The sequence below is a fragment of the Ursus americanus genome, chromosome 16 (assembly GCF_024610735.1).
Source record: "Ursus americanus isolate L20-20 chromosome 16, mUrsAme1.1.p, whole genome shotgun sequence".
Taxonomy (NCBI): domain Eukaryota; kingdom Metazoa; phylum Chordata; class Mammalia; order Carnivora; family Ursidae; genus Ursus; species Ursus americanus.
Genome location: NC_142142.1, coordinates 40,463,558 through 40,483,649, shown reverse-complemented (window position 1 = coordinate 40,483,649; position 20,092 = coordinate 40,463,558). Strand labels below are relative to the sequence as shown.

The 20,092-nt window shown below is 35.2% G+C and overlaps 1 protein-coding gene across 5 annotated transcripts in view; it reads right to left on the bottom strand.

Annotated features, from left to right (window-relative positions):
• ARHGAP32 (Rho GTPase activating protein 32) overlaps positions 1-20,092 on the bottom strand; it is a 293,982-nt gene that overhangs the window by 77,757 nt on the left and 196,133 nt on the right. For all 5 annotated transcript variants that reach the window (XM_087868278.1, XM_087868279.1, XM_087868280.1 and 2 more), the window contains 4 exons: positions 14,729-14,866; positions 12,611-12,703; positions 11,360-11,482; positions 9,743-9,820 (listed from right to left, as the gene is read on the bottom strand). In XM_087868278.1, the coding sequence (XP_087724404.1) occupies positions 9,743-9,820; positions 11,360-11,482; positions 12,611-12,703; positions 14,729-14,866 (432 nt within the window). The remainder of the gene's footprint in view (positions 1-9,742; positions 9,821-11,359; positions 11,483-12,610; positions 12,704-14,728; positions 14,867-20,092) is intronic.

Sequence of the window (20,092 nt, the reverse complement as noted above, 5' to 3'; positions counted from 1 at the left end):
CAAATGACAGTGAGCATGTATTTATGTGTTTATTTGACATATATCTTTTCAGTAAAGTTTCAGTCTTTTCCTCCTTTTAAAACTGAGCTCTGTTTCCTTATTATGTTCTGAAAACAAGTTCTTCATCAGATATAATCATTGCTAGTATTTTTTCCCAGTCTGTAGCTTTCTTTTTATTGTCTAATGAGTGATGTCTTTCAAAGAGAAGTTTCCAACTTGGATGAAACTCAATTTATTATTTTATGAATTGTTGGTTTCATGTTGCATCTGAGAAATCTCTGCCTAACCCAAAGTCACAAAAGTTTCCCCTATGTTTTTTTCAACCAGCTTTATAGTTTAAGCTTTATATTTGGGTATATGATCCATTTTGGGTTAATTTTTACAGATGGTTTAAAAAACAAATCAAAGTTTTTTGTTTTGTTTTATAATGCAGGCATAAGAACATCCAATAGTTCCAGTACAATTTGTAAAAATAGACCATGTATTCTTCACTGAACTGATTTGAAACTTTGTTGAATATCATTTCTCCATGTATATGCATGGGTCTATTTCTGGACTCTATTCTGTTCTATTATTCTATTCATCTACCCTTCCACTAATAACACACCCTCTTGATATGGTACCTTTACAGTAAGTCTTCAAATCAATTAATGTTAGCTCTCCAACTTAGTTCTTTTTCAAATTTATCTTGGCTATTCTATTCTAGCTCCTTTGCATTTTCATATGAATTAACTTGCTTATCAATTTCTACAAAAAAGTTTGCCGAAATTTTGACTGGGATCTATGTGGGGAATAATGACACCTTAACAATGTAAAGACTTCCAATCCACACACAGGGTGTAACTCTTTTTTTTGGATATTCTTTGATTTTTCTCCAAAATATTTTTCAGTGTTCAGTACAGAGATCTCCCATATTTTTTTCAGATACATCATCAAGTGTTTCATATTTTTGATGCTATTATAGATTTATTGTATTTACTGACTGATGTTAATGCTGCTAGTCTATGGACTATGTTTAGAACAAAAGATTCTCATGGAGTTGTCCCAAATATTAATGTTTCAAGGATATATTATATACTTTAAATACACAACATACTTGTATTTCTTCTATATTATATGTGAAAATTATTTTGCCTTCTTTGAAATTGTGTTTGTAGATAGTTACATCATTTGTAAATTTCATTTCAGAAATCATACGAAGGATTTTAGAAAATATTTATTATAATGAGAGTGTGAAGGGTTTGATAAGGTTAAGAACTACTGCTCTAAGCCATTTTGTCAATAATTTCCATGAAACTGAATGTTTAAGTATCATTTAGTAGGACATACTGTGATGTTATAAATTAGCCAAAGGACATCAAGAAACAAATATCAATGGCAGTTGCTAATGGCAATTGCACTAATAAGAAAAATAAAGCAGCAACAGGAAATACAAAAAATAATTTAAGAAAATTTATATCTTTTTATGATCCAAGGGGGGAAAATACAGAATTGGAACTCACCAAGCTTGTGTACTGGTCCTGGCTGTACCATTAAATACTACCTTTGTGAATCGGAACAATTTATCTAAATCTTTTGTCTCTAGATTTCTGTGATTTTTAAATGACAGGTTACGAAGAGATGATCCACTATCATTTTTTTCTACTATAGAAATCTATGATTCATACAAGTCAACAAGTACAAGTCACTACTGGTTCATTAAATTTGGTCTCCACTATGATCTCTTCTTTGCCCAGAATACCTAGGATTTGATCTAAGCTCTGATATTAAACAGCAGAATAACAATGGGCTAGTTGTTTTACCCTTTACACTTAAGTTTTGTCATCAGTACACGATAACAGTACCTCCTTCACAGAGCTGTAAGAATTAAAGGTCAATGCAAAGCACTTAGAACAGCACACTTAAGCACTGAAGGAGCGTTATAATTGCTTTTATTTGTGGTATCACATATTCCCTTTCCTTGAAGTTATTTAACATTACAGATGAAAATTTACATGATCTCCCAAAACTTAACTAGATAGGAATATGGTGCCCATTTCATAGTAAGTAATGAAAAGGCAGAGCTTTGGATCCCATATATAAATATACAGTCTTTTTATAAAGGAGCAAGTAAACCTCCTTCCTCCACTAAACTACTATGAGGGACAGGCCTCCAAATATCTTCCCTTTGGATAAATAATACTTTTCTGAAAGTAAGTTATTTAGAACTACATTAAACTCCTGAGGCAAGGACACTGTTATTGTCCAAGAATTGCTTCTCTCATATTTGTACACAAAGACACTCGCAGGACATTCTAGGGCAACTATGAAAAATTAAAAAGCTTCTCCTTAACCATCTTATGGAGAACTAAGAGAATGTGAGCTGTATAAAATTCAGTCAATCTCTAAGTGGTATTCTACACAGTAAATTAAGTGCATCCCAAATGTGTTTCAAGAAAGATTTCCTGGGTGGAAAAGAGAACATTTGCTAAAATGCGTTTAATTTCTTCTTTTATCTGTGCACAGGATAAACAACGGGAGGCTGCTCCATGGTTATCACATTTTGTGTTTAATATTATCTGAAGAACTTGATAAAATTCAGAATACTGTCCCGATCCCCCAAGATTCTGATTGGTAATACTAGCTTTAACATGTTTCTCAAGTCATTCTGATGCTAGCAGCTCCCAGATAAAACTCTGAGAAGCTGCCTACACAAACAAATAATCCTCAAAGATACTCTACCTCATACTTCCAACAGGGTCTACAGCCAGGCACAAAAGCTGATGATATTTAGTTTAAAAAATGAGAAAAAAAATAGTTGTGGGGTTTTTTTGTTTGTTTTTTGGGTTTTTGTTTTTGTTTTTTTTTGCTTAAGTACATTCTATGATAAAACAAAAGATTCAATATACACTTTAGGAAACAAACTAAAAACAGATTTCAGAATTTCAAATTACTATAGTTAATATAATTTCACACTTCCTACTCCCAGAAGTTTAAGAAAAGAAACAGAGTCACGGTATAATTAAAACACATGGATGAACTAATCCTTCTGTTCCCACAGCTAAATTATGGTCTAAAACAATACACAGACTAGAACTTGGCAAAATGCTAATCTTTATCAACCACCAGATGATTAGCAGAGCTTACCTACAGCACAGAGTAAGCACTGCTTCTAGAAGAGTTGTCTAAGTAACACCTAGGCCAGAATGACATAGATAAAAACATGGTTTTACATCCTATCCCACAACCACGACTGAGAGAATTTTTGGGCTTAGGTCCTGGGACTTTACGTTTTAACAAGATTCCCTGGTGATTTTTAAGCACACTGAAGATTGAAAATCAGTGCTAAAGGAAGGAATTACTTGTAATAAAAGAATGAAGATAGCAGTATAACACCCTTAAGTATATTAGTAAATGTTGTAACTTAGACTTTATTTGCAAATTAAGACAATGATGTAATATCATCACACACCCATTCAAATGGCTAAAATAAAAAAAAAAACACCCTGAAAACTATCAAATGTTGGTGAGAATGCTGAACAGTGCCACTGCTGATAGGAATACAAAATGGGACAACCACTTTGAAAGACAGTTTGGTGGTTTCTTAACAAAGCTAAACATAGGCTTACCATATGATCCAGCAACTGCACTCCTTGGTATTGACCCAAAGGAGCTGAAGTCTTGTATCTACACAAAAACCTGCACATGGATGTTTATAGCAGCTTTATTAATAACTGCCAAAAACTGGAAACAACCAAGGTGTCCTATAATAAATGACTCTGGCACATCCATAACAATTAGTATTAGTGACAAAAAAGGATTTATCAAACCATGGAAAGATATGGAGGAACCTTTAATGCATACTGCGAAGTGAAAGAAGCCAATTTGGAAAGGCTACATACTGGATGACTCCAACTATATGATGTTTGGAAAAGGCAAAACTATGGAGACAGTAAATGATTAGTTGTTGTCAGGGGTTTTGGGGAGAGAAGGATAAAAAGGTAAAGCGCAGGGGTTAGGGCAGTGAAACTACTCTGTATGAAGCTGTAATGGTTGATACATGTCATAATGCCTTTATTAAAACCCACAGAACTATACATCACAGAGAGTGAACCTCAATGGAAACAATGAGCTATAGTTAATAATAATGTACGAAATTTGGTTCATTAATTATAACAAAAAAGCAAGCCCCAGAGCTATTTCAATCATTATGGGACAGGACATAAAACTGACATTCTGTAATATATATATATATATCCATATATTCTGTATCCATGTGATTTGGGTCAAGGATCTGAGGAGTATTATATCCTTAAACAACTCATCTAGAAACAGTACTTATTCTGTGCTGTTTATAATCTCTGCAAATCAGCTGGTGGTCAATGAAGGTCAGCATTTTGCCAGTTCTACACAATGAAGTTATAAAGCAAGATGTTAATAATAGGAGAAGCTGTGTATGTGTCTATGTGTGGGGGTGAAGGGGATTATATGAAACTCTCTATACTATCTGCTCAATTATTCTGTAAATTTTTACTAAAAAAAAAAAGGTCTATTAATCATTGTCTTATATAATAATAATAAAAAAAAAAACCCAGCAACTGCACAGCATCAGTTCACAACAATACAAAGGAAAGACTTCCACACTGACGCCTGGACCTTGTCATACCGTGAGAGCTGGCCGGAAAGGAGACAACAAACACCCATGACTGCAACAGGAAGGAGTGGAGTCCATGTAATGCATCACAAACACATCAAGTTGAGCAGACCTGCACGTGGAGATGCGCAGGGCCTGCACACTGACAATCACGGTTCCAGAAAGCTTTCTAGCAGGGCTCAGAGCATGACACACACCAGAGTTGGCCTCCATCCTGGGAAGCAGTGGCCCACATCCTTGCTTCTCTTCATTTTCTCTCCTGAGAACCAACAGCTCTAAATGGTCCTGATCCCCAGAAAAAAACACTGGAAGGTACCTCAAGGTCAAGCCCTGTCCCTACTTGGTGTGTCCTCCCCCAGGGTCCACTGACAAAGCCCAGTTTACAAAGTCCATCTGTATGTCCAGGATCAGTCAAGTTAGCTATGGGCAATTTCATGTCTAACTGTGTGCCCCAGTCATCTGAACATCCTATCCTCAGAAGAAATACACAAGACTCTGCATTCCAAAGTTCCCTCCTCCAGGAACCTTCCTAGAACTCCCAGGGAATCTTGCTGGGCTCTGAACCTACCACACATCTAAGAGGCCCAGAGGGGAGCACTAAGGCCTGCTTGCCTTCCTTGTTCTGCTCTGGGGCATGGTGCTCAAAGCCGAGAGCACCTTCTGCCATGAATAAAATAAGGGACCCAATACCAGCCTGTGAGAATGAAGTGGGCTCCTTCAGATGCTCCCAGCCTCCTTGCCACCTGAGGATGGGCGCTGGTGGGCAGAGCACCATGGAGCAGCCATTCCCCGGGCTCCTTCCTCCCAAAGCCCTCACACTCTCAGCAATTATGTCCAATGCCTCTAAGCTGTGCCTGCCAGCGGCCTAGAGGCTAGATGGCTCAGGTAGGGCCCTGCTCCTTATCAAGTCAATGTGAGATAGTCCCCGAAAGGCCTTCAAACCGGCCCTAAAGGGCTGGTTGGCACCCATGATGGGCTGAACTGTATACCCCCCAAAATTCATATGTTGGCTCTAACCCCCGTTATCTCCGAATGTGACTATATTTGGAGACAGGGCCTTTAAAGAGGCAATTAAGATTAAATGAAGTCATATGGGTGTGCCCATGCTAATCTGACAGATGTCCTTATAAGAAGGGATTATTAGGACATAGGGACAGAGACACGGGGATGTGTGTCTCTGTGTGCACACAGAGGAAAGAGCACGTGAGTTAACGGTGAGAAGGTAGCCATCTGTAAGCTGGGCAGACAGACTTCAGAAGAAACCAACGCTAACAACACTTTGATCTTGAACTTCCAGCCTCCAAACTGCCTAGGAAAATAAATTCCTAGTGCTCAAGTTACCCAGGCTATAGTATTTTCCTATAGCAGCCAACTAATACAGCACCTAACAGACAAATGAAGGAAGAGATGAATTTCAGAAATAGCAATACTCGATAACAGGAAAAAAACCTCACAAAAGTAGTATTTGTGATTATTATTTGCATTCTGAATTTGTATTACCCATTTATACCAGAATATATGAAGTTCTAAGAATTCAGACATAATTTACATTAGAGAAATAAAAAAAATGAATATTATCCTTCTGAAAGGAGTCACTTAAAAAATGTTCTTCTACGGGAGCCTGTGTAGCTCAGTCAAGTATCTGAGTCTTGATTTTCGGCTCAGGTTATGACCTCAGGATTGTGAGATCAAGCCCCACATCAGGCTCTGTGCTTGGCACGGAATCGGCTTGTCCCTCTCCCTCTGCTCCTCCCCCTGCTCATGCTCTTTCTCTCTAAAATAAATAAATAAATAAATAAATAAATAAATAAATAAATAAATAAATAAATAAAATCTTTGTAAAAATGTTCTTATAAAGACCAAGTTTCTCTAATGTTTTTGGAATGTTAACTGGCTTTTAAAAATTAAAATTATAGGGACAACTGGGTGGCTCAGTTGGTTAAGCAGCTGCTTTTGGCTTAGGTCATGATCCCAGGGTCCTGGGATCAAGTCCTGAATCGGGCTCCCTGCTCAACACCAGCACAGAGCCTGCTTCTCCCTCTCACTCTGCCTGCTGCTCTCCCTGCTTGTGCTCTCTCACCCTCTGTCAAATAAATAAATAAAATCTTTAAAAAAATTAAAATTATAAAATAGCCTATGACGTAATATATCCACTATATAAAGTGAGGTGTCCTTGTAACGTATACAAGTGGTTTTCCAGTGGTGGTGTTTGTACATAGCTCTACTGAGGCTCCTCTGGGATGCTGCAGGAGGCCCAAGGGAGGTCAATCAGACATGCTCCACAGGGAATAAGGCCCAGAGTGCTTGACTTGAACTAACCAGGGAAACTCCACTGTTGCCTTTTCTCACACTGAAGTTCTATGTAAGATTTTGTTCAACAATTCCACTGAGTTAAAAAATATATATATGTGAAAACCATATAAATGGACTAAGCCATTATTCCAGTAATTTCAAAATTAAAAATCAAGGATCTCATCTATAATTATCATATACATGGAATAAATTATAATTATCTTCCTCTCTCAACAAAATATTTGAGTAAGGAAGGGCACATGCTCACCGTTTAAAAATACCTAACAAGGGTAGAGAACATCACAAAGAGCTTGAAGAGGAGTTTTTCCCCAGATACAATATACTAATTATTACATAAAAACATAACATATGGTAACAGCAATGTTTCTACCAGTAAACCTGTATGCTTTACAGTCCTCTGTTGGTTAATCTTTACAGCATTCCTTCACTGGCTAGGAAGGAAAGGTGTTCCTTTCCGTAGGGTAGAAAACTGAGGATAAAATTAGTAATATGAGAGTAAATGCAGAAATCATGCTTAGTGCTTCTCAGGCAATGTGATCAAGCAGAACTGAATTTGAGTCCTTACTCCATCTCTTATGGATTTGGCATCTTGACCGCTTATTAACCCCTTCAAACTGTTTCCCCTCCATAAAAGGGGTTAATAGTTTTGTGACGACTAAAGAAAACGTTGTGTATAAAGTGCCCACAATACTTTGCACATAACAGATGCGCAATACATACCTTCCCATTCGCACCTTCCCCTGCGATAAACCCTGAGGCAGTCTTACAAATGGATGAGTGCTTAGGAACATCAAGGAAGATTGAACTGTGTGGAATATTTTCTTAAAGTACTAGATTCCTTTTATAAATGAAGTTTTGACAGTGATATTTAAAGACTGTTCCTCGTTTTACAGGTGACCCCTCCCCCCCCAATGCTCACAATCAACTCCTCTTCTCAAATCCATATTTTCCAACATGATCTAAACAGACATGACTGTCCTTCCAGGACCAATTAGAATGAAAAGAAATAGCAATGCTATAGAAAAATCCTTTCATTATCAATTACAAGTAAATTCTTTAAGTTTAAAAATCTGTTTTTATTTTAAATAATTTGTTTTGGCAGCAAGCTGATGTTTTAACAATTGTTAATTTATATATTAACATTTAAAAGAATAATCTGTTTAGGCAAGAAACTAATCTGTGTGACTCTAAATAAAGAGTTAGGAAGATAAATTTATACCTAACACAGAGTCAGATCTCAATAAATATCTGTCATATGAAAGCAGGGAAAACCCACTACCATTTTTACAATAATAGAAGGAAAATGCTGAGAATGAGAGAGATTATAAATGGAACTCTCCAATTAAGAAGAAACTCAAGTACAAAGAAAGCAAATGACTTGTCTAAGATTATAAGAAAGGCAGCAATATTAAGAAAAAAACTTAACTGCCATCGTAAAGCCAAATTTATTTAACTTTGTCATCTTTTAGACCCTACAGTTTATGAACATGGAGAACTGACCTCTTAATAGGAAAAAAGATAACCCTACTTTTCTATTTAGTTTTATATTTAATCAAATGCACCAATTATGCATAGATAGCAATTAAGAAATCAGAGCACAGATAAAAGACCCCAATTATACAAACAAGAGAATTTGTGGTATAATATGGATATGATTTTTCTGGTCTTAATTATCAAATTAAATTGCTATAGATGCTTTTATAATAGATAAAAGGATAGATAAAATTAAATTTGTAAAAAAAAACCCTCACAATTATTTAAACTTAAAAATCACCATTTTTTGAGTGAAAAATATACATCAGGCCTATTCTAGGTACTTTACATACTTTACCCTCACCCATTTAATCTTTACCATAATCTTATGAAACAAAGAGTCCTACAATCCCCATTTTACAAATGAGGAAATTGAGGCACAGAAAAGTAAAATTAACAAACTCAAGATAATACAGCATAACACCCAGGCAATCTGGCACCAAAGCCCATGCTCTTAACCACCATGCTATCCTGTTTTAAATTGTATGATTATTTTTTAATAAAATACATCTTATAAAAACCTAATACTAATTTCTATTTAATAGGCAAAGCTCAAGATCTTTATATAATACTTATTAATATTTCTAGCCATATAGTATGAACATTATATTTATGTAGCATTTTAGGAACACTTTTATAAAAAGATCACAAAAAATCCACAAAAAATTCACAGGTTATATGCTAAAGACACAATTTTAAGACATTTTCAGATGCTCTTCTATGGGTGTTTTAACCGATAAAAGAAAACCTATATATCCTATGGAAACTGGTGTTAGTCAATCTAAAGAAGCCATTATCAGCTCTCAAATTATTTAGGCATATATAAAAAAAATAAATGAGACTGCTTTAGATGCTGTTGTTGGTATGCAATTAACATACTGTTTAAATTAACAGTTACAAAATACATTTTTAAAGAAAAGCTTTTATCAAACTGACTTAATTCTAGAGATTAGAAAATATATGTGAATGAATCATGATTCAAAACCAATATTAAAAGCAAGGCAGAGTTACAGCCCTGATAATCTAAAAGTCGTCATCAGGCCAGTAATGATGTTCAAATTTTGATTATACCACCATTTAAAAAAGAAAACAAAACGACTACAAAGAGTAAGTAGAAAAGGAAATCCAAGTCTAATATCATCTACATTTTTCTACCTCGGCTGACAAAGTGCATTGCCAGTACATGTGTAAAGAGAAATATTACTGAAGAATAAACAAAAACTATTTTTTGAACTTCTTCACACCTAATTCTTTGTTGCCTACCTGAAATCCATGCTTGCCTCTCCACCATGTGCTTAACACTTTTGGGGGCATGTCAATAACAGAAACGATGTCTCCCACCTACAAGGGAAAATTTTAAGTGAAAATTTTTTAGCCAAATTTTAAACCAATTGTTAAATCTGAACTAGAACAAAAGTTAAAGTACAATCCTTATTCTCTGGCTAATTATTTCTGGAAAAACATAACACCTTTTTCTGTAAAAAATTCAATAATCTTAACCATTTGTAAAGAAGAAGTCTAAAAAAGTTAAGCAGCACAAAGATTGGGATCCAACCAACATATGTGCAGTAACTTCAGAAAGCCAAATTTATAGCATACGATTTTTGAATGCCAGCCATCATACTATTGTCACCACTTCTGTTAAAATACTGTTACTGTTACTAAAAGTGATCAGATCCACTTAGAAGGGACAGTTTAAAATACTCATATTTAGAACAACCACAACTTTTATTAATACACATTTAGTGCATGATTACCATGTGCCATGTACTGTTTTTGAGCACTTGATACATTTTACTTAGTCATATAACAAAGGCCTGCAATGTCTACAATTACTTGGTTATCCTTAGTAAGTATAAAGTTTGATGACAACTACGCCTTTTGCATTAGATGGTACAATATAACATTTCCACTTAATAGCTTACTTTCTTCACTCTAAAAGACAATCTAGTAAGTTTATACAAACTTTTACAAAATCTTAAATATAAAAATCATAATAATAGTTTTTAACAATATATTTAATGGAAGTTACATTCTTCAATCAAAATAAGTGATTTCTGGGATAAAACCTAGTTAAGTACTTCAGAACAATATTACTATGGTATACATATTGCTTTAAAAATTTTTCTTTGTATATTAACAACTGATTTTCCAGGCCATGAAAGTCATCTTCACAAAGCCACATTTGGTAACAGACACAGCATCTTTCAAGACATGCATTCCTTTGTGTATGGAACCTAAAAATTTATATTGTTTTTTTCTTAAGCTGAATAACTGTTAGCAGTTTTTTGTCTCTCATCAGCCAATATTAAATAAAGAAACTTAACTTCCCTCCTTTTGCATCTGATAGCAAGAAATGTTCATTTCACTTTTTATCCATTCTTTAACTCAATCTTTGAATAAACAATGAGAAGAAAGTATCACTGGGTATTGCTTTTAGGTACTAAAAACACAAAGACAAAAGACTGAGACCTGGCTCTCAAAAAGATCACGAAGATAAACAGGACAACAATTATGACTGAGTGTAATAAGTGAAATGTCAGCGATAGGGGTGCCTGGCTGGCTCAGTCAGTAGGCCATGCGACTCTTGATCGTGAGGTTGTGGGTTTGAGCCCCACATTAGGTGTAGAGATTACTTAAATATAAAGTATTTTTTAAAGAAAGAAAGAAAAAAGAAATGTCGATTCAGGCTATTTGGGGATATGTATCTGCACAGAGTAGGGAGATCAAGGATGACTTCCTAGAAGAAATGGGAGATTTAAACTGAATTTCCAATGATGAATACGGTCATTAAATAAAAATAGATGGCATTCCAGGCTAAAAGATAATGGAGTATAGGAAAAGGGCCTGAGCTGACACAGAAAGTCTTTAGCCATTTACCTCTAAAGTCAATTCGTCAGGGGCCCGAGCAGTGTACCTCTTGATAACGTGGGCAGCACCGACAGCAGGAGTGTTAATGGATGATTCCTCATGAACTAGAAGATGATTTCCCTTATTGTCAATCTATAACAAAGAAAATGGACTATGAGATGGTTAAAGACATGGGACTTGCAAAAGTTTCTTTGACTATCTATAAAAGATATTCAATTTGATTTAGAGAAACCATAACCTGAAGAATCTTAAAAAAACAACAGCTACTATATATATTGAGTACTTAATGTACGCTAGTCATTGTGCTGTGCACAGAACATGATTTAATTTAATCCTCATAACTCTATGGGGCGCCTGGCTGGCATAGTGGTTAAGCATTTGCCTTTGGCTCAGGGCGTGATCCCGGCATTATGGGATCAAGCCCCACATCAGGCTCCTCCACTATGAGCCTGTTTCTTCCTCTCCCACTCTCCCTGCTTGTGTTCCCTCTCTCGCTGGCTGTCTCTATCTCTGTCGAATAAATAAATAAAAGCTTAAAAAAAAAATTCCTGTATAACTCTAAAAGACAGTCAACATCATTATCATAATTTAAAGATAAAAATGTTAAAGCTAAAAAAGGTTATATAATTTATGAGAAATTAAATAATTTGTCCAAGTTCACACAGCCAATAATGGAAGAGCCAATATCTCAGTGCAAGTTGGCCTGCCTCTAAGCTCATATTTTTTTCAATTTTCCATCCGGTCTTCCCAATTTCCACTGAGAGGAAAGAATAATATAACTTTACATATGCACATTAAGGAGAAATGCCTAACATATTTTCTGGATACTGTAATACTCAATACAATCTTAAATTGGACTCTTTAAAAAGTGTATTGTCTCTTGTTCATAAATAATTGAAACATATTTTCAATTACTAATTTAACTAAATAGATATAAATGTATATAGTGTATGTGTTTGTGTGTGTGTGTGTATATATATATATTTCTAAATGTACACATTAATACATTAAACACCAAACTAAGAGGTGCCATTGAAATTCACAAGATATACTTAAATTAATTTCCTGGATTCTCAAAGAAAGATAGATTTGAGATAAAAAATGCTTAACATATCACTTTATCTATCCTTCCAAAAGATGAGAATAAACTCCATTTCTTTGATTCCTAAAGCTCAATAGTTATCAAAATTAAATTAACATTAAATTTCTTAAGTAGACAGTTCAAAAATAAATTTTGATAAGACATAAATTAGATAATACCTCCATCCAAGTAAGGGCAGGTCCACAATTGATCTTGTTGCCAGCAATAGCTGAAAGGCGGGATAGGTAAGCCATAAGCATCTGAGTGACAGACTAAAGAGAAAGAGAAGATTCAGTGGTAACTCAAAGTCAAGATACAGCACTCTGTCCAAGTAACTCGTATAAATTGGTTGTTTCTGGGGGCAAAAAATCTGCAGATTTTTAGGCATTGTAATAGTAATAGGGGATTCTTCACAGTGGCTTGAGATTTCCATGAAGTGAAACCACAGGCACTTACATAGAAATACCATGTCTTGTGAAGAACTTTAACTGCTATCTCCTCATCATCAGGGATCATACTATTTTATAGCTTCTAACCTTACTGCTGTCTATTTTTATACTGAAAATATAAAAAAGATAATTATAAGCAGAGACATACTTGGCTTTTCTGCCCAGCTTCCTCCTGGCTACCTTGAAACTCTCCAAGACCTGCTGTAATCTTCCATGCATGCAGCTGTGACAGGACAGCCATATTCATGTGCAACTGCACACCATGGGTCCGTGGACTGGTCCAGAAATGTGACTGAACATTAGCTGGCCTAACAAGAGTTACTGCAGGAATTAGGAATTATGATACAAAATTTAACTCATTCTGGTGGCTGTCTTAAAAAAAGAGAATAAAATCCTGGGACTTTTTCGTAGTGGCCATGTCCTGAGACAGCTGGGGAAAGAAAAAATATGACAAGTAGGTGGACATGGGAAATGGAGATGGACTTCGAGGTTTCCTATGATACAAAAAGAATCTGCGGTTTTAAGTCTGCTGCTTTGTCAGTTCTTACATGACTGAGGAGGTCTCTACTTTGTCGTACCTACTTAATTGCCTTGGAATTCATTAGAGATTTGAAATGGCTTCCCCTCAGGACTTGAAAAGTATCTGCACTCTTTTTCAAGCATCCATTGCGGCTGCTGAGGAGTTGAATGTCAATACGATTCTTGTTCTTTTAAGAAAGTATGTGTTTAGCTCTCTGAAAGCTTTTTGGGTTTTCTCTCTGTTGGCATTTTGAAATTTCACTATAGTCTTTCTAGATGCATGTATTTTCAGTCATCATGCTTAGCACTTACTGGGCCCATCTGATCTGAAACATGCCTTTCCTAAGTTTTAGAGAATTTCTTATATTAATTTTTAGTTACTTCCATCTACTGTATCCTGCTAGAACTCCTAGAAGAGGGAAATAGGAACTTCAGGAACTATTCTCCATGATTCCCAATTGTTCTCCCACAACTTTTCATGCTTCTCTCCGTTCTGGGGCTATATTCTTATAAAATTTGCTCTCCCAGCTCACTAATGCTCTCTTCATCTGTGTCCATTTTGAACACAGTCCAACTATTCAGGTTTGCTATGACTAAAATTAATTTAAGTAAGTACATGTTCATTTCAAAGATCTCTGATCTTTTTATTTTTATAAAACTCTGCTCTCATTCCATGACTGTTTGCCTCACTTTCTCTCTGAAGATAGTAATCATGCTTCTGAAAGCCCTGTTTGCTCTTTTCAGTTATTTTATTTATTCAGCTTTTATCATCAAGATTTCTAATTTATCTGTCCTCTTCAATCCTCTTGTACATGTGTTTTATGCTGTATTTGCTCACCCCCCATAAATCCTACCCATCTACTTTCAAAGATTCCTCCCAATTTTGATGGTTGTTATTTTCTGATGTTATAAAGAATCTCTTCCCATTTAAATTTTTTAAAAATCTTTTCTATTCTTACCAGAAATTTGGCAGGAGTGGAGGTAAGGGCACAGACATGACATGTCATCATAAACTATACCTTTCTCTAATTATTAGTTAAGTCAACATTTTTCCATATTTCTGCTTCCACAGTTTATGTTCTCTTTGAAGAATGGTCTGCTCATATATATAGCATGTTTATATACTATGAATTTTTTAATAAAATTACACTCCAAGCCTACCTTAATTCTAAATATTCTACATAGCACTACTAATTTTTCAGTTACGAAATAATTAAATAATCCCTGGAATCATCCTGAGTGTTCAATATAAGCTTTTATTTAGTTTACAGACAAAACTTCCTGTAATTTATAGACAGTGATTACTGCTACAAAGTACTAAATGCTTACCTCCGGACTATCCTTCAGGGCATCAGAACGGGGAAGCTCTGAGAGTTGGGAGAATCGTCGGTCATAAATACATAAATGAAGATGTTTATCAAGTACCCGAAAATCTTCATAACTTCTTTTAACAATCCAACTTTTGCCCTATGGTAAGAAAAAAAAGATGCTTATAATTTGTCTCAACTAGAAAATGCTTATGAATCAGGCCTTATTCTACAACAGTTTTATATTCATGATATTTTATATTTTCTAATGAAAAGCTTCTCTCAACCTGATAGTAAATAGGTAAATAGTTAAAGATTTATTTATTTATTTCAGAGAGAGAGAAAGAAACCACACGAGTGGGGGAGGGGGGACTAGAGGGAGAGAATCTTCAAGCAGACTCCCTGCTGAGCATGGTGCTTAATGCTGTTGCCAGGCTCGCTCCTACAACCCATGGGATCATGACCTGAGCCAAAACCAAGAGTCAGACACTCAACAAACTGAGCCACCAGGTGCCCAGGTAAATGGTTAAAACTCCAAAACACCCCAGTGAGTTATAGTACATTAAAAGGTCAATAGTTGAAAATAAGATAAAACTCTCCACTGACCCTCCTTCTACTGCTGGCTGTAGAAAGTCCACTGGCTCTCTTTGGGAGCAATGAATGCTAGATGGTAAGACAGCATGTGACCTTAAACCCACAGAAAGAACCATAAAATAATTCTGGATGGGAGAATATTATCAAAAATTAAAGAAAAATAAAACCAAGTTATTGATAGCTTATCACAAACATTTTCTATGACTAAGACTGGAAAATCAAAACCACTGAAGTCCTAATCAATACACATTTGATATGGATATGTTACCCAGAACTCTTATCCCTCCTAACAATTTCAGGCTTTTTTCCTTTCCTTGCCCAATCTCACAAGCTCATCAAAAATGAAAATCCACTCACAGAACTTATTTATTACATTCTACCCTCTAATTTTCTCGACTCTATTACGTCCTATAACCCAAGCTTTAGTAGGGATGAACATCCCTTCTTACCTGGAATACTGATAATGTTCCTTATCTTTGATCTCCCCTGCTCCCCTCCCCACCAGTACAAAATACAAAGCTTATCAGGTCACACTATCAAAAATCCTTCAAAAACTCCCACAGTCAGTACTGATGAGCAGGTCCCAACTGCACACCATTTAGTTTTGCAATTTAACCTAATTTTATACAGAGGCTTTCATCTCATAAAAAATCTGGAAGGACTGCAGTTAAAGCCTTCACAGCAACCATCTCGGAAGTGAAGAAATGCTTTTAGTGTAGCTCTTCTCCATCTGCCCCAGCCAAATGGGTCAGAAACAGAAGGCATCAGTTCCTGGGAGAGAGATGTACTGAATTCTAAACACAAGTATGTTGAAACTAACCTGATAAACTTGTATTGTCCTACTCCGGACTATAATTCTACATTACACAGGTGGAGAACAATACCAACTCCCTGTCTGAGAGGGTTTTTAGAATGAAGTAAGACAATACATGTGGCAGAGACTTTTAAAGAACAGTGTTCTGGTCACTATTTTAAGAAATATTAGATTCATGAGGCTGATATAGCTGAAATGGGATCCAGTTAATTCTGAAGATCAGCCTGAATTGGGAACTACTGATCCACAGGATAAAGTCCAAACATATTTGCACATATCATGGCTTTCATCATCTGAGCTCTGTCTAAATTTATACGCTGATCTCAGTCATTACTCCTCCATGCCCTTTCTTTGCTTCCAGTTATGCTCAATTATTTGCATTTATTCAGTTTATGAGATGTTTGTTCCCTTTCTTGCCTCCCTGATCTTTAAGTGCTGTCTCTTCTGCTATGGAAAATCATTCTTCCACTCTTTGCTGAAGTAAGCGCCTCTGTTTTCTCTGTTTTTCTGCCTTCTCACCCAAAGATTTCCTATATACCAACAGTGGGTTAAATACTTGTTCCTTTGAATGACAAAAATTAAAACTGAAAATAAACAACAAAGGCAGAAAAAAGAGAACAACAGCATACAGCTGCAATTATTTTCTCTTTCATACACACATTTTTTAAATTATGCAACACTTCAAATATCAGAAAAGTACAAAAAATAGTTTATCACATATTTATGTCTCTATCACAGAGATTAAACAGATGTTGACTTTTTTGTTTCAAAGCTCTGGATGTTTTTTAAAAGAAACAATTATTATAGATACAAAGTCCCATTCTTTTGTGTTCCTCTTCTAAAGGTGAGGACAGGAGTTGATGTGAATTGTCACCATGCATAATGCAGCTTATACCTTTACTATACATGCAGGTACACAGTGCATTGTCCAAAACAAGTAATAAGATTTTATTTCCTTCTCTATGGATCTAATCACAAATTAGATCAAATTCACTCAAAATCTCAGGTATGTGAGAGAACAGAAATTAAAATGCATGTCAAATAAAAATAATTTAAATTATCATTTGGACAAGAAGCCTTCACGGCCATGATCCACAGTATTTTAAATTTATCCACTCTATCTTCTGATTTGGGTTTGGCCTAAAGTGTTTTTTAAAAAAATGTATACGAATACTTTAGGTACAACACTGCAAAGTCTAATTTGCCCAAGTAATTACTACGCCAAGCTATTTACCTTATTTACATTACCTGCACAGCTCGTAAAATTTATATAGATTTACCTCTTGAAATAAAGAAACAGCTAAGATCTTGACATTAGGATCAGAATGTCCCCATTGTGAATCCTGGCTGTTTAAGAATTTAGTGAAGTAAATTAATGTAAAGTGATTAACAGAGTACCAGGTAACAGAAATGGCTCAGTACATGCTGGTCATTCCTATTCTTTATTGATTTAGAGAACTTGTTCTGGGCCAAACATACCAAAATTAGAGAACAGAGTTTCCAAACAAAACTCCACAGTATTTAGCAAAACAAATGACTAGTCACCAAAAGCTGAGAAACTCAAAGGAAAAAAGAACACTATTACTGATTACTTTTAAGTACATCAGGGTTTCAACCAGGGAAGGTAATGTATCATTCGAGGTCATAAGTTATCTTCCATATTGGCTGAATTACCAACTTTAGTTTTGGAAAGTAAATCTTAAATTTAATATCTTTATTTTATTCTATTTTATTTTAATATCATTATTTTAAAATAATTCATATATCCTGGTGAAATTTTGTTTTTGTTTTGTTTTCCTGTTTTCTTTCAGAAGAAAATGTAACATCAGCATTGTAGTCACTAGTACAAAGGTGAAGCAATTAATCAGGATCGCCTCAGGATTAAACATGTGTATAATCATTCCAGGTATTGGAGGTAAGGAGTGAAATAACTTGACAATCTGGTAAATTCACACTTATTACTCCTTTTGAGCCAACAGACTAATAAGCAAAATGGTCAGTATAAAAAAAATGTAGTACTGCATTTGTTGGTACCTGGTGCTTTTAGAACAGAAACTGGCTCTGCTTTTAATCATTTTTCATTAAACATTCCTTACTAAGTGACAAATATTCTGAAATAATTGTAAGACATTAGGGACTAAATGCTGGTGTCTCCCCAAAACTCATATGTAGAAACCCAACCCTCTGATAGGATGGCATTAGGAAGTGGAGCCTTTGGGAAATAATTAGGACACGATGAGGTCATGAGGGTGGAGCCCTCGTGAATGGGATTAGTACCCTTAGAGGAGTTATAAAAGAGCTTGCTTCTCCTTCTCTACTCTCTGCCACATGAGATTAAAAGAAGTCATCTGTTTGCAATTTGAGAAATGGCTCTCACCAGAACTTTGCCATTCTGACCTCTTAATCTCTGACTTCCAGCTTCCAGAACTGTGAGAAATAAATTTCTATTGTGTATAAGGTACCCAGTCTATGGCACTTTGTTAAAGCACCCCAAACTAAGACATAAGGTAACATCTGGTACCTGGAATATCACTTTCCCCTTGGCATACAAAACAGATTTCTAGACCTACAAGATTGTGAAACACAGAGGGAAGAAAGAAGAAAGAAAAGAATGAGGAAAGTGGCAATTAGTAATGCAGGATATAAATGTAGACTCCCCTAGGCTACTTGCTAGGATGTAACCTTAGGTAACTCTTCTAAATCTCAGCTTATTCATCTGTAAAATCAGAAAGTTACCAGTACCTGGTGTTGCTGGAAGATTAAATGAAATAACGCACAGAAGTCACTGAGCACACTGCCTGCCAATCATTCATTAAACATTGGTTATCACTATTCATATTTTTCTCACTGGTATAGCTGTCTGTCACAAAAATACCTTTTGAATGCTGTATTAGTCACGTACTTCTCATATAACAGGCAAATATTAGTTTGGTTGAAACCGTTAACATGCACTGACACTAGAACATTACCTTCACTAACCTAGACTAACTTTGGAAAAGGTTGAAACGTGCAAACTGAGAGACTTTGGAAGTACCCAGATTACAGCATAATAATTGAAAACAAGATTGCAATAACACATCTGTATTTAAGTCTATGTTCCAATGTCTTACAATTCTTTAGCATAAATTCCTAAAAATTGTGACATTAGCCAAACCTAAGTGGAAGGATATATTAGATTTGTCTATGCTATTTTTGCAAATTTTCTGTCAGACTAAACTAATTTTTAAATAAAAAGGTAAAATACACACAATTTCAAAAATGGAAAGGTTGTACCAATTTTTACTGTTTGTGCCTATTTTGCTGCATCTTCACTAATACTGAAAAAATCATTTAAATTTTCCAATAGGTGAAATGGTATCTTTCATTCTTTTAAGAATTATCTATTTACATCTTTGCCAATCTTTCTACTAAAATATATTGTATGCTGCTACATAGCACTTAGCAAACCTAACAAAACATATTATACTGAATGTCTAGCCAAAGTATTTGATGTAACTATTAGCCCTTTGAGAACAGTAACACATTTATTTAAATAGTTTGTTAGTCAAGAAATTTACTTGAATGCATTCTGAAGTGATACATTAAATGGCTTATTACACTAAGATATTAATTTTCTGCTTAAAGGAAGTAAAAAAGAAGTTGGTAGGCCTTTCTTACTTATGACTTCTTCTTATACAAGTATTTAAAATATACTTTTAAAAGAGGCATTAAAATATATTGTTTTGTGCTTTATACTTGTTCTGCAAGTTCACCTTTTTTAGTTCCTCTGGCTCTGTCTTATCAAGTACCACACAAAAATAAGAAGTCCAATGAAAACACATTGTGATTCAGTCACATTTCAGAAATGATCTTGTCTGTCAGGTTAAAAGTAATAACTGAACTTCCGATTTCTTTTCCAGTGTATAAGGCACTTAGAGATCGCCACTCTGTCTTAACAAGTAAAAAGCTAAACAAACTGAAAAACAAATAACTCTTCAC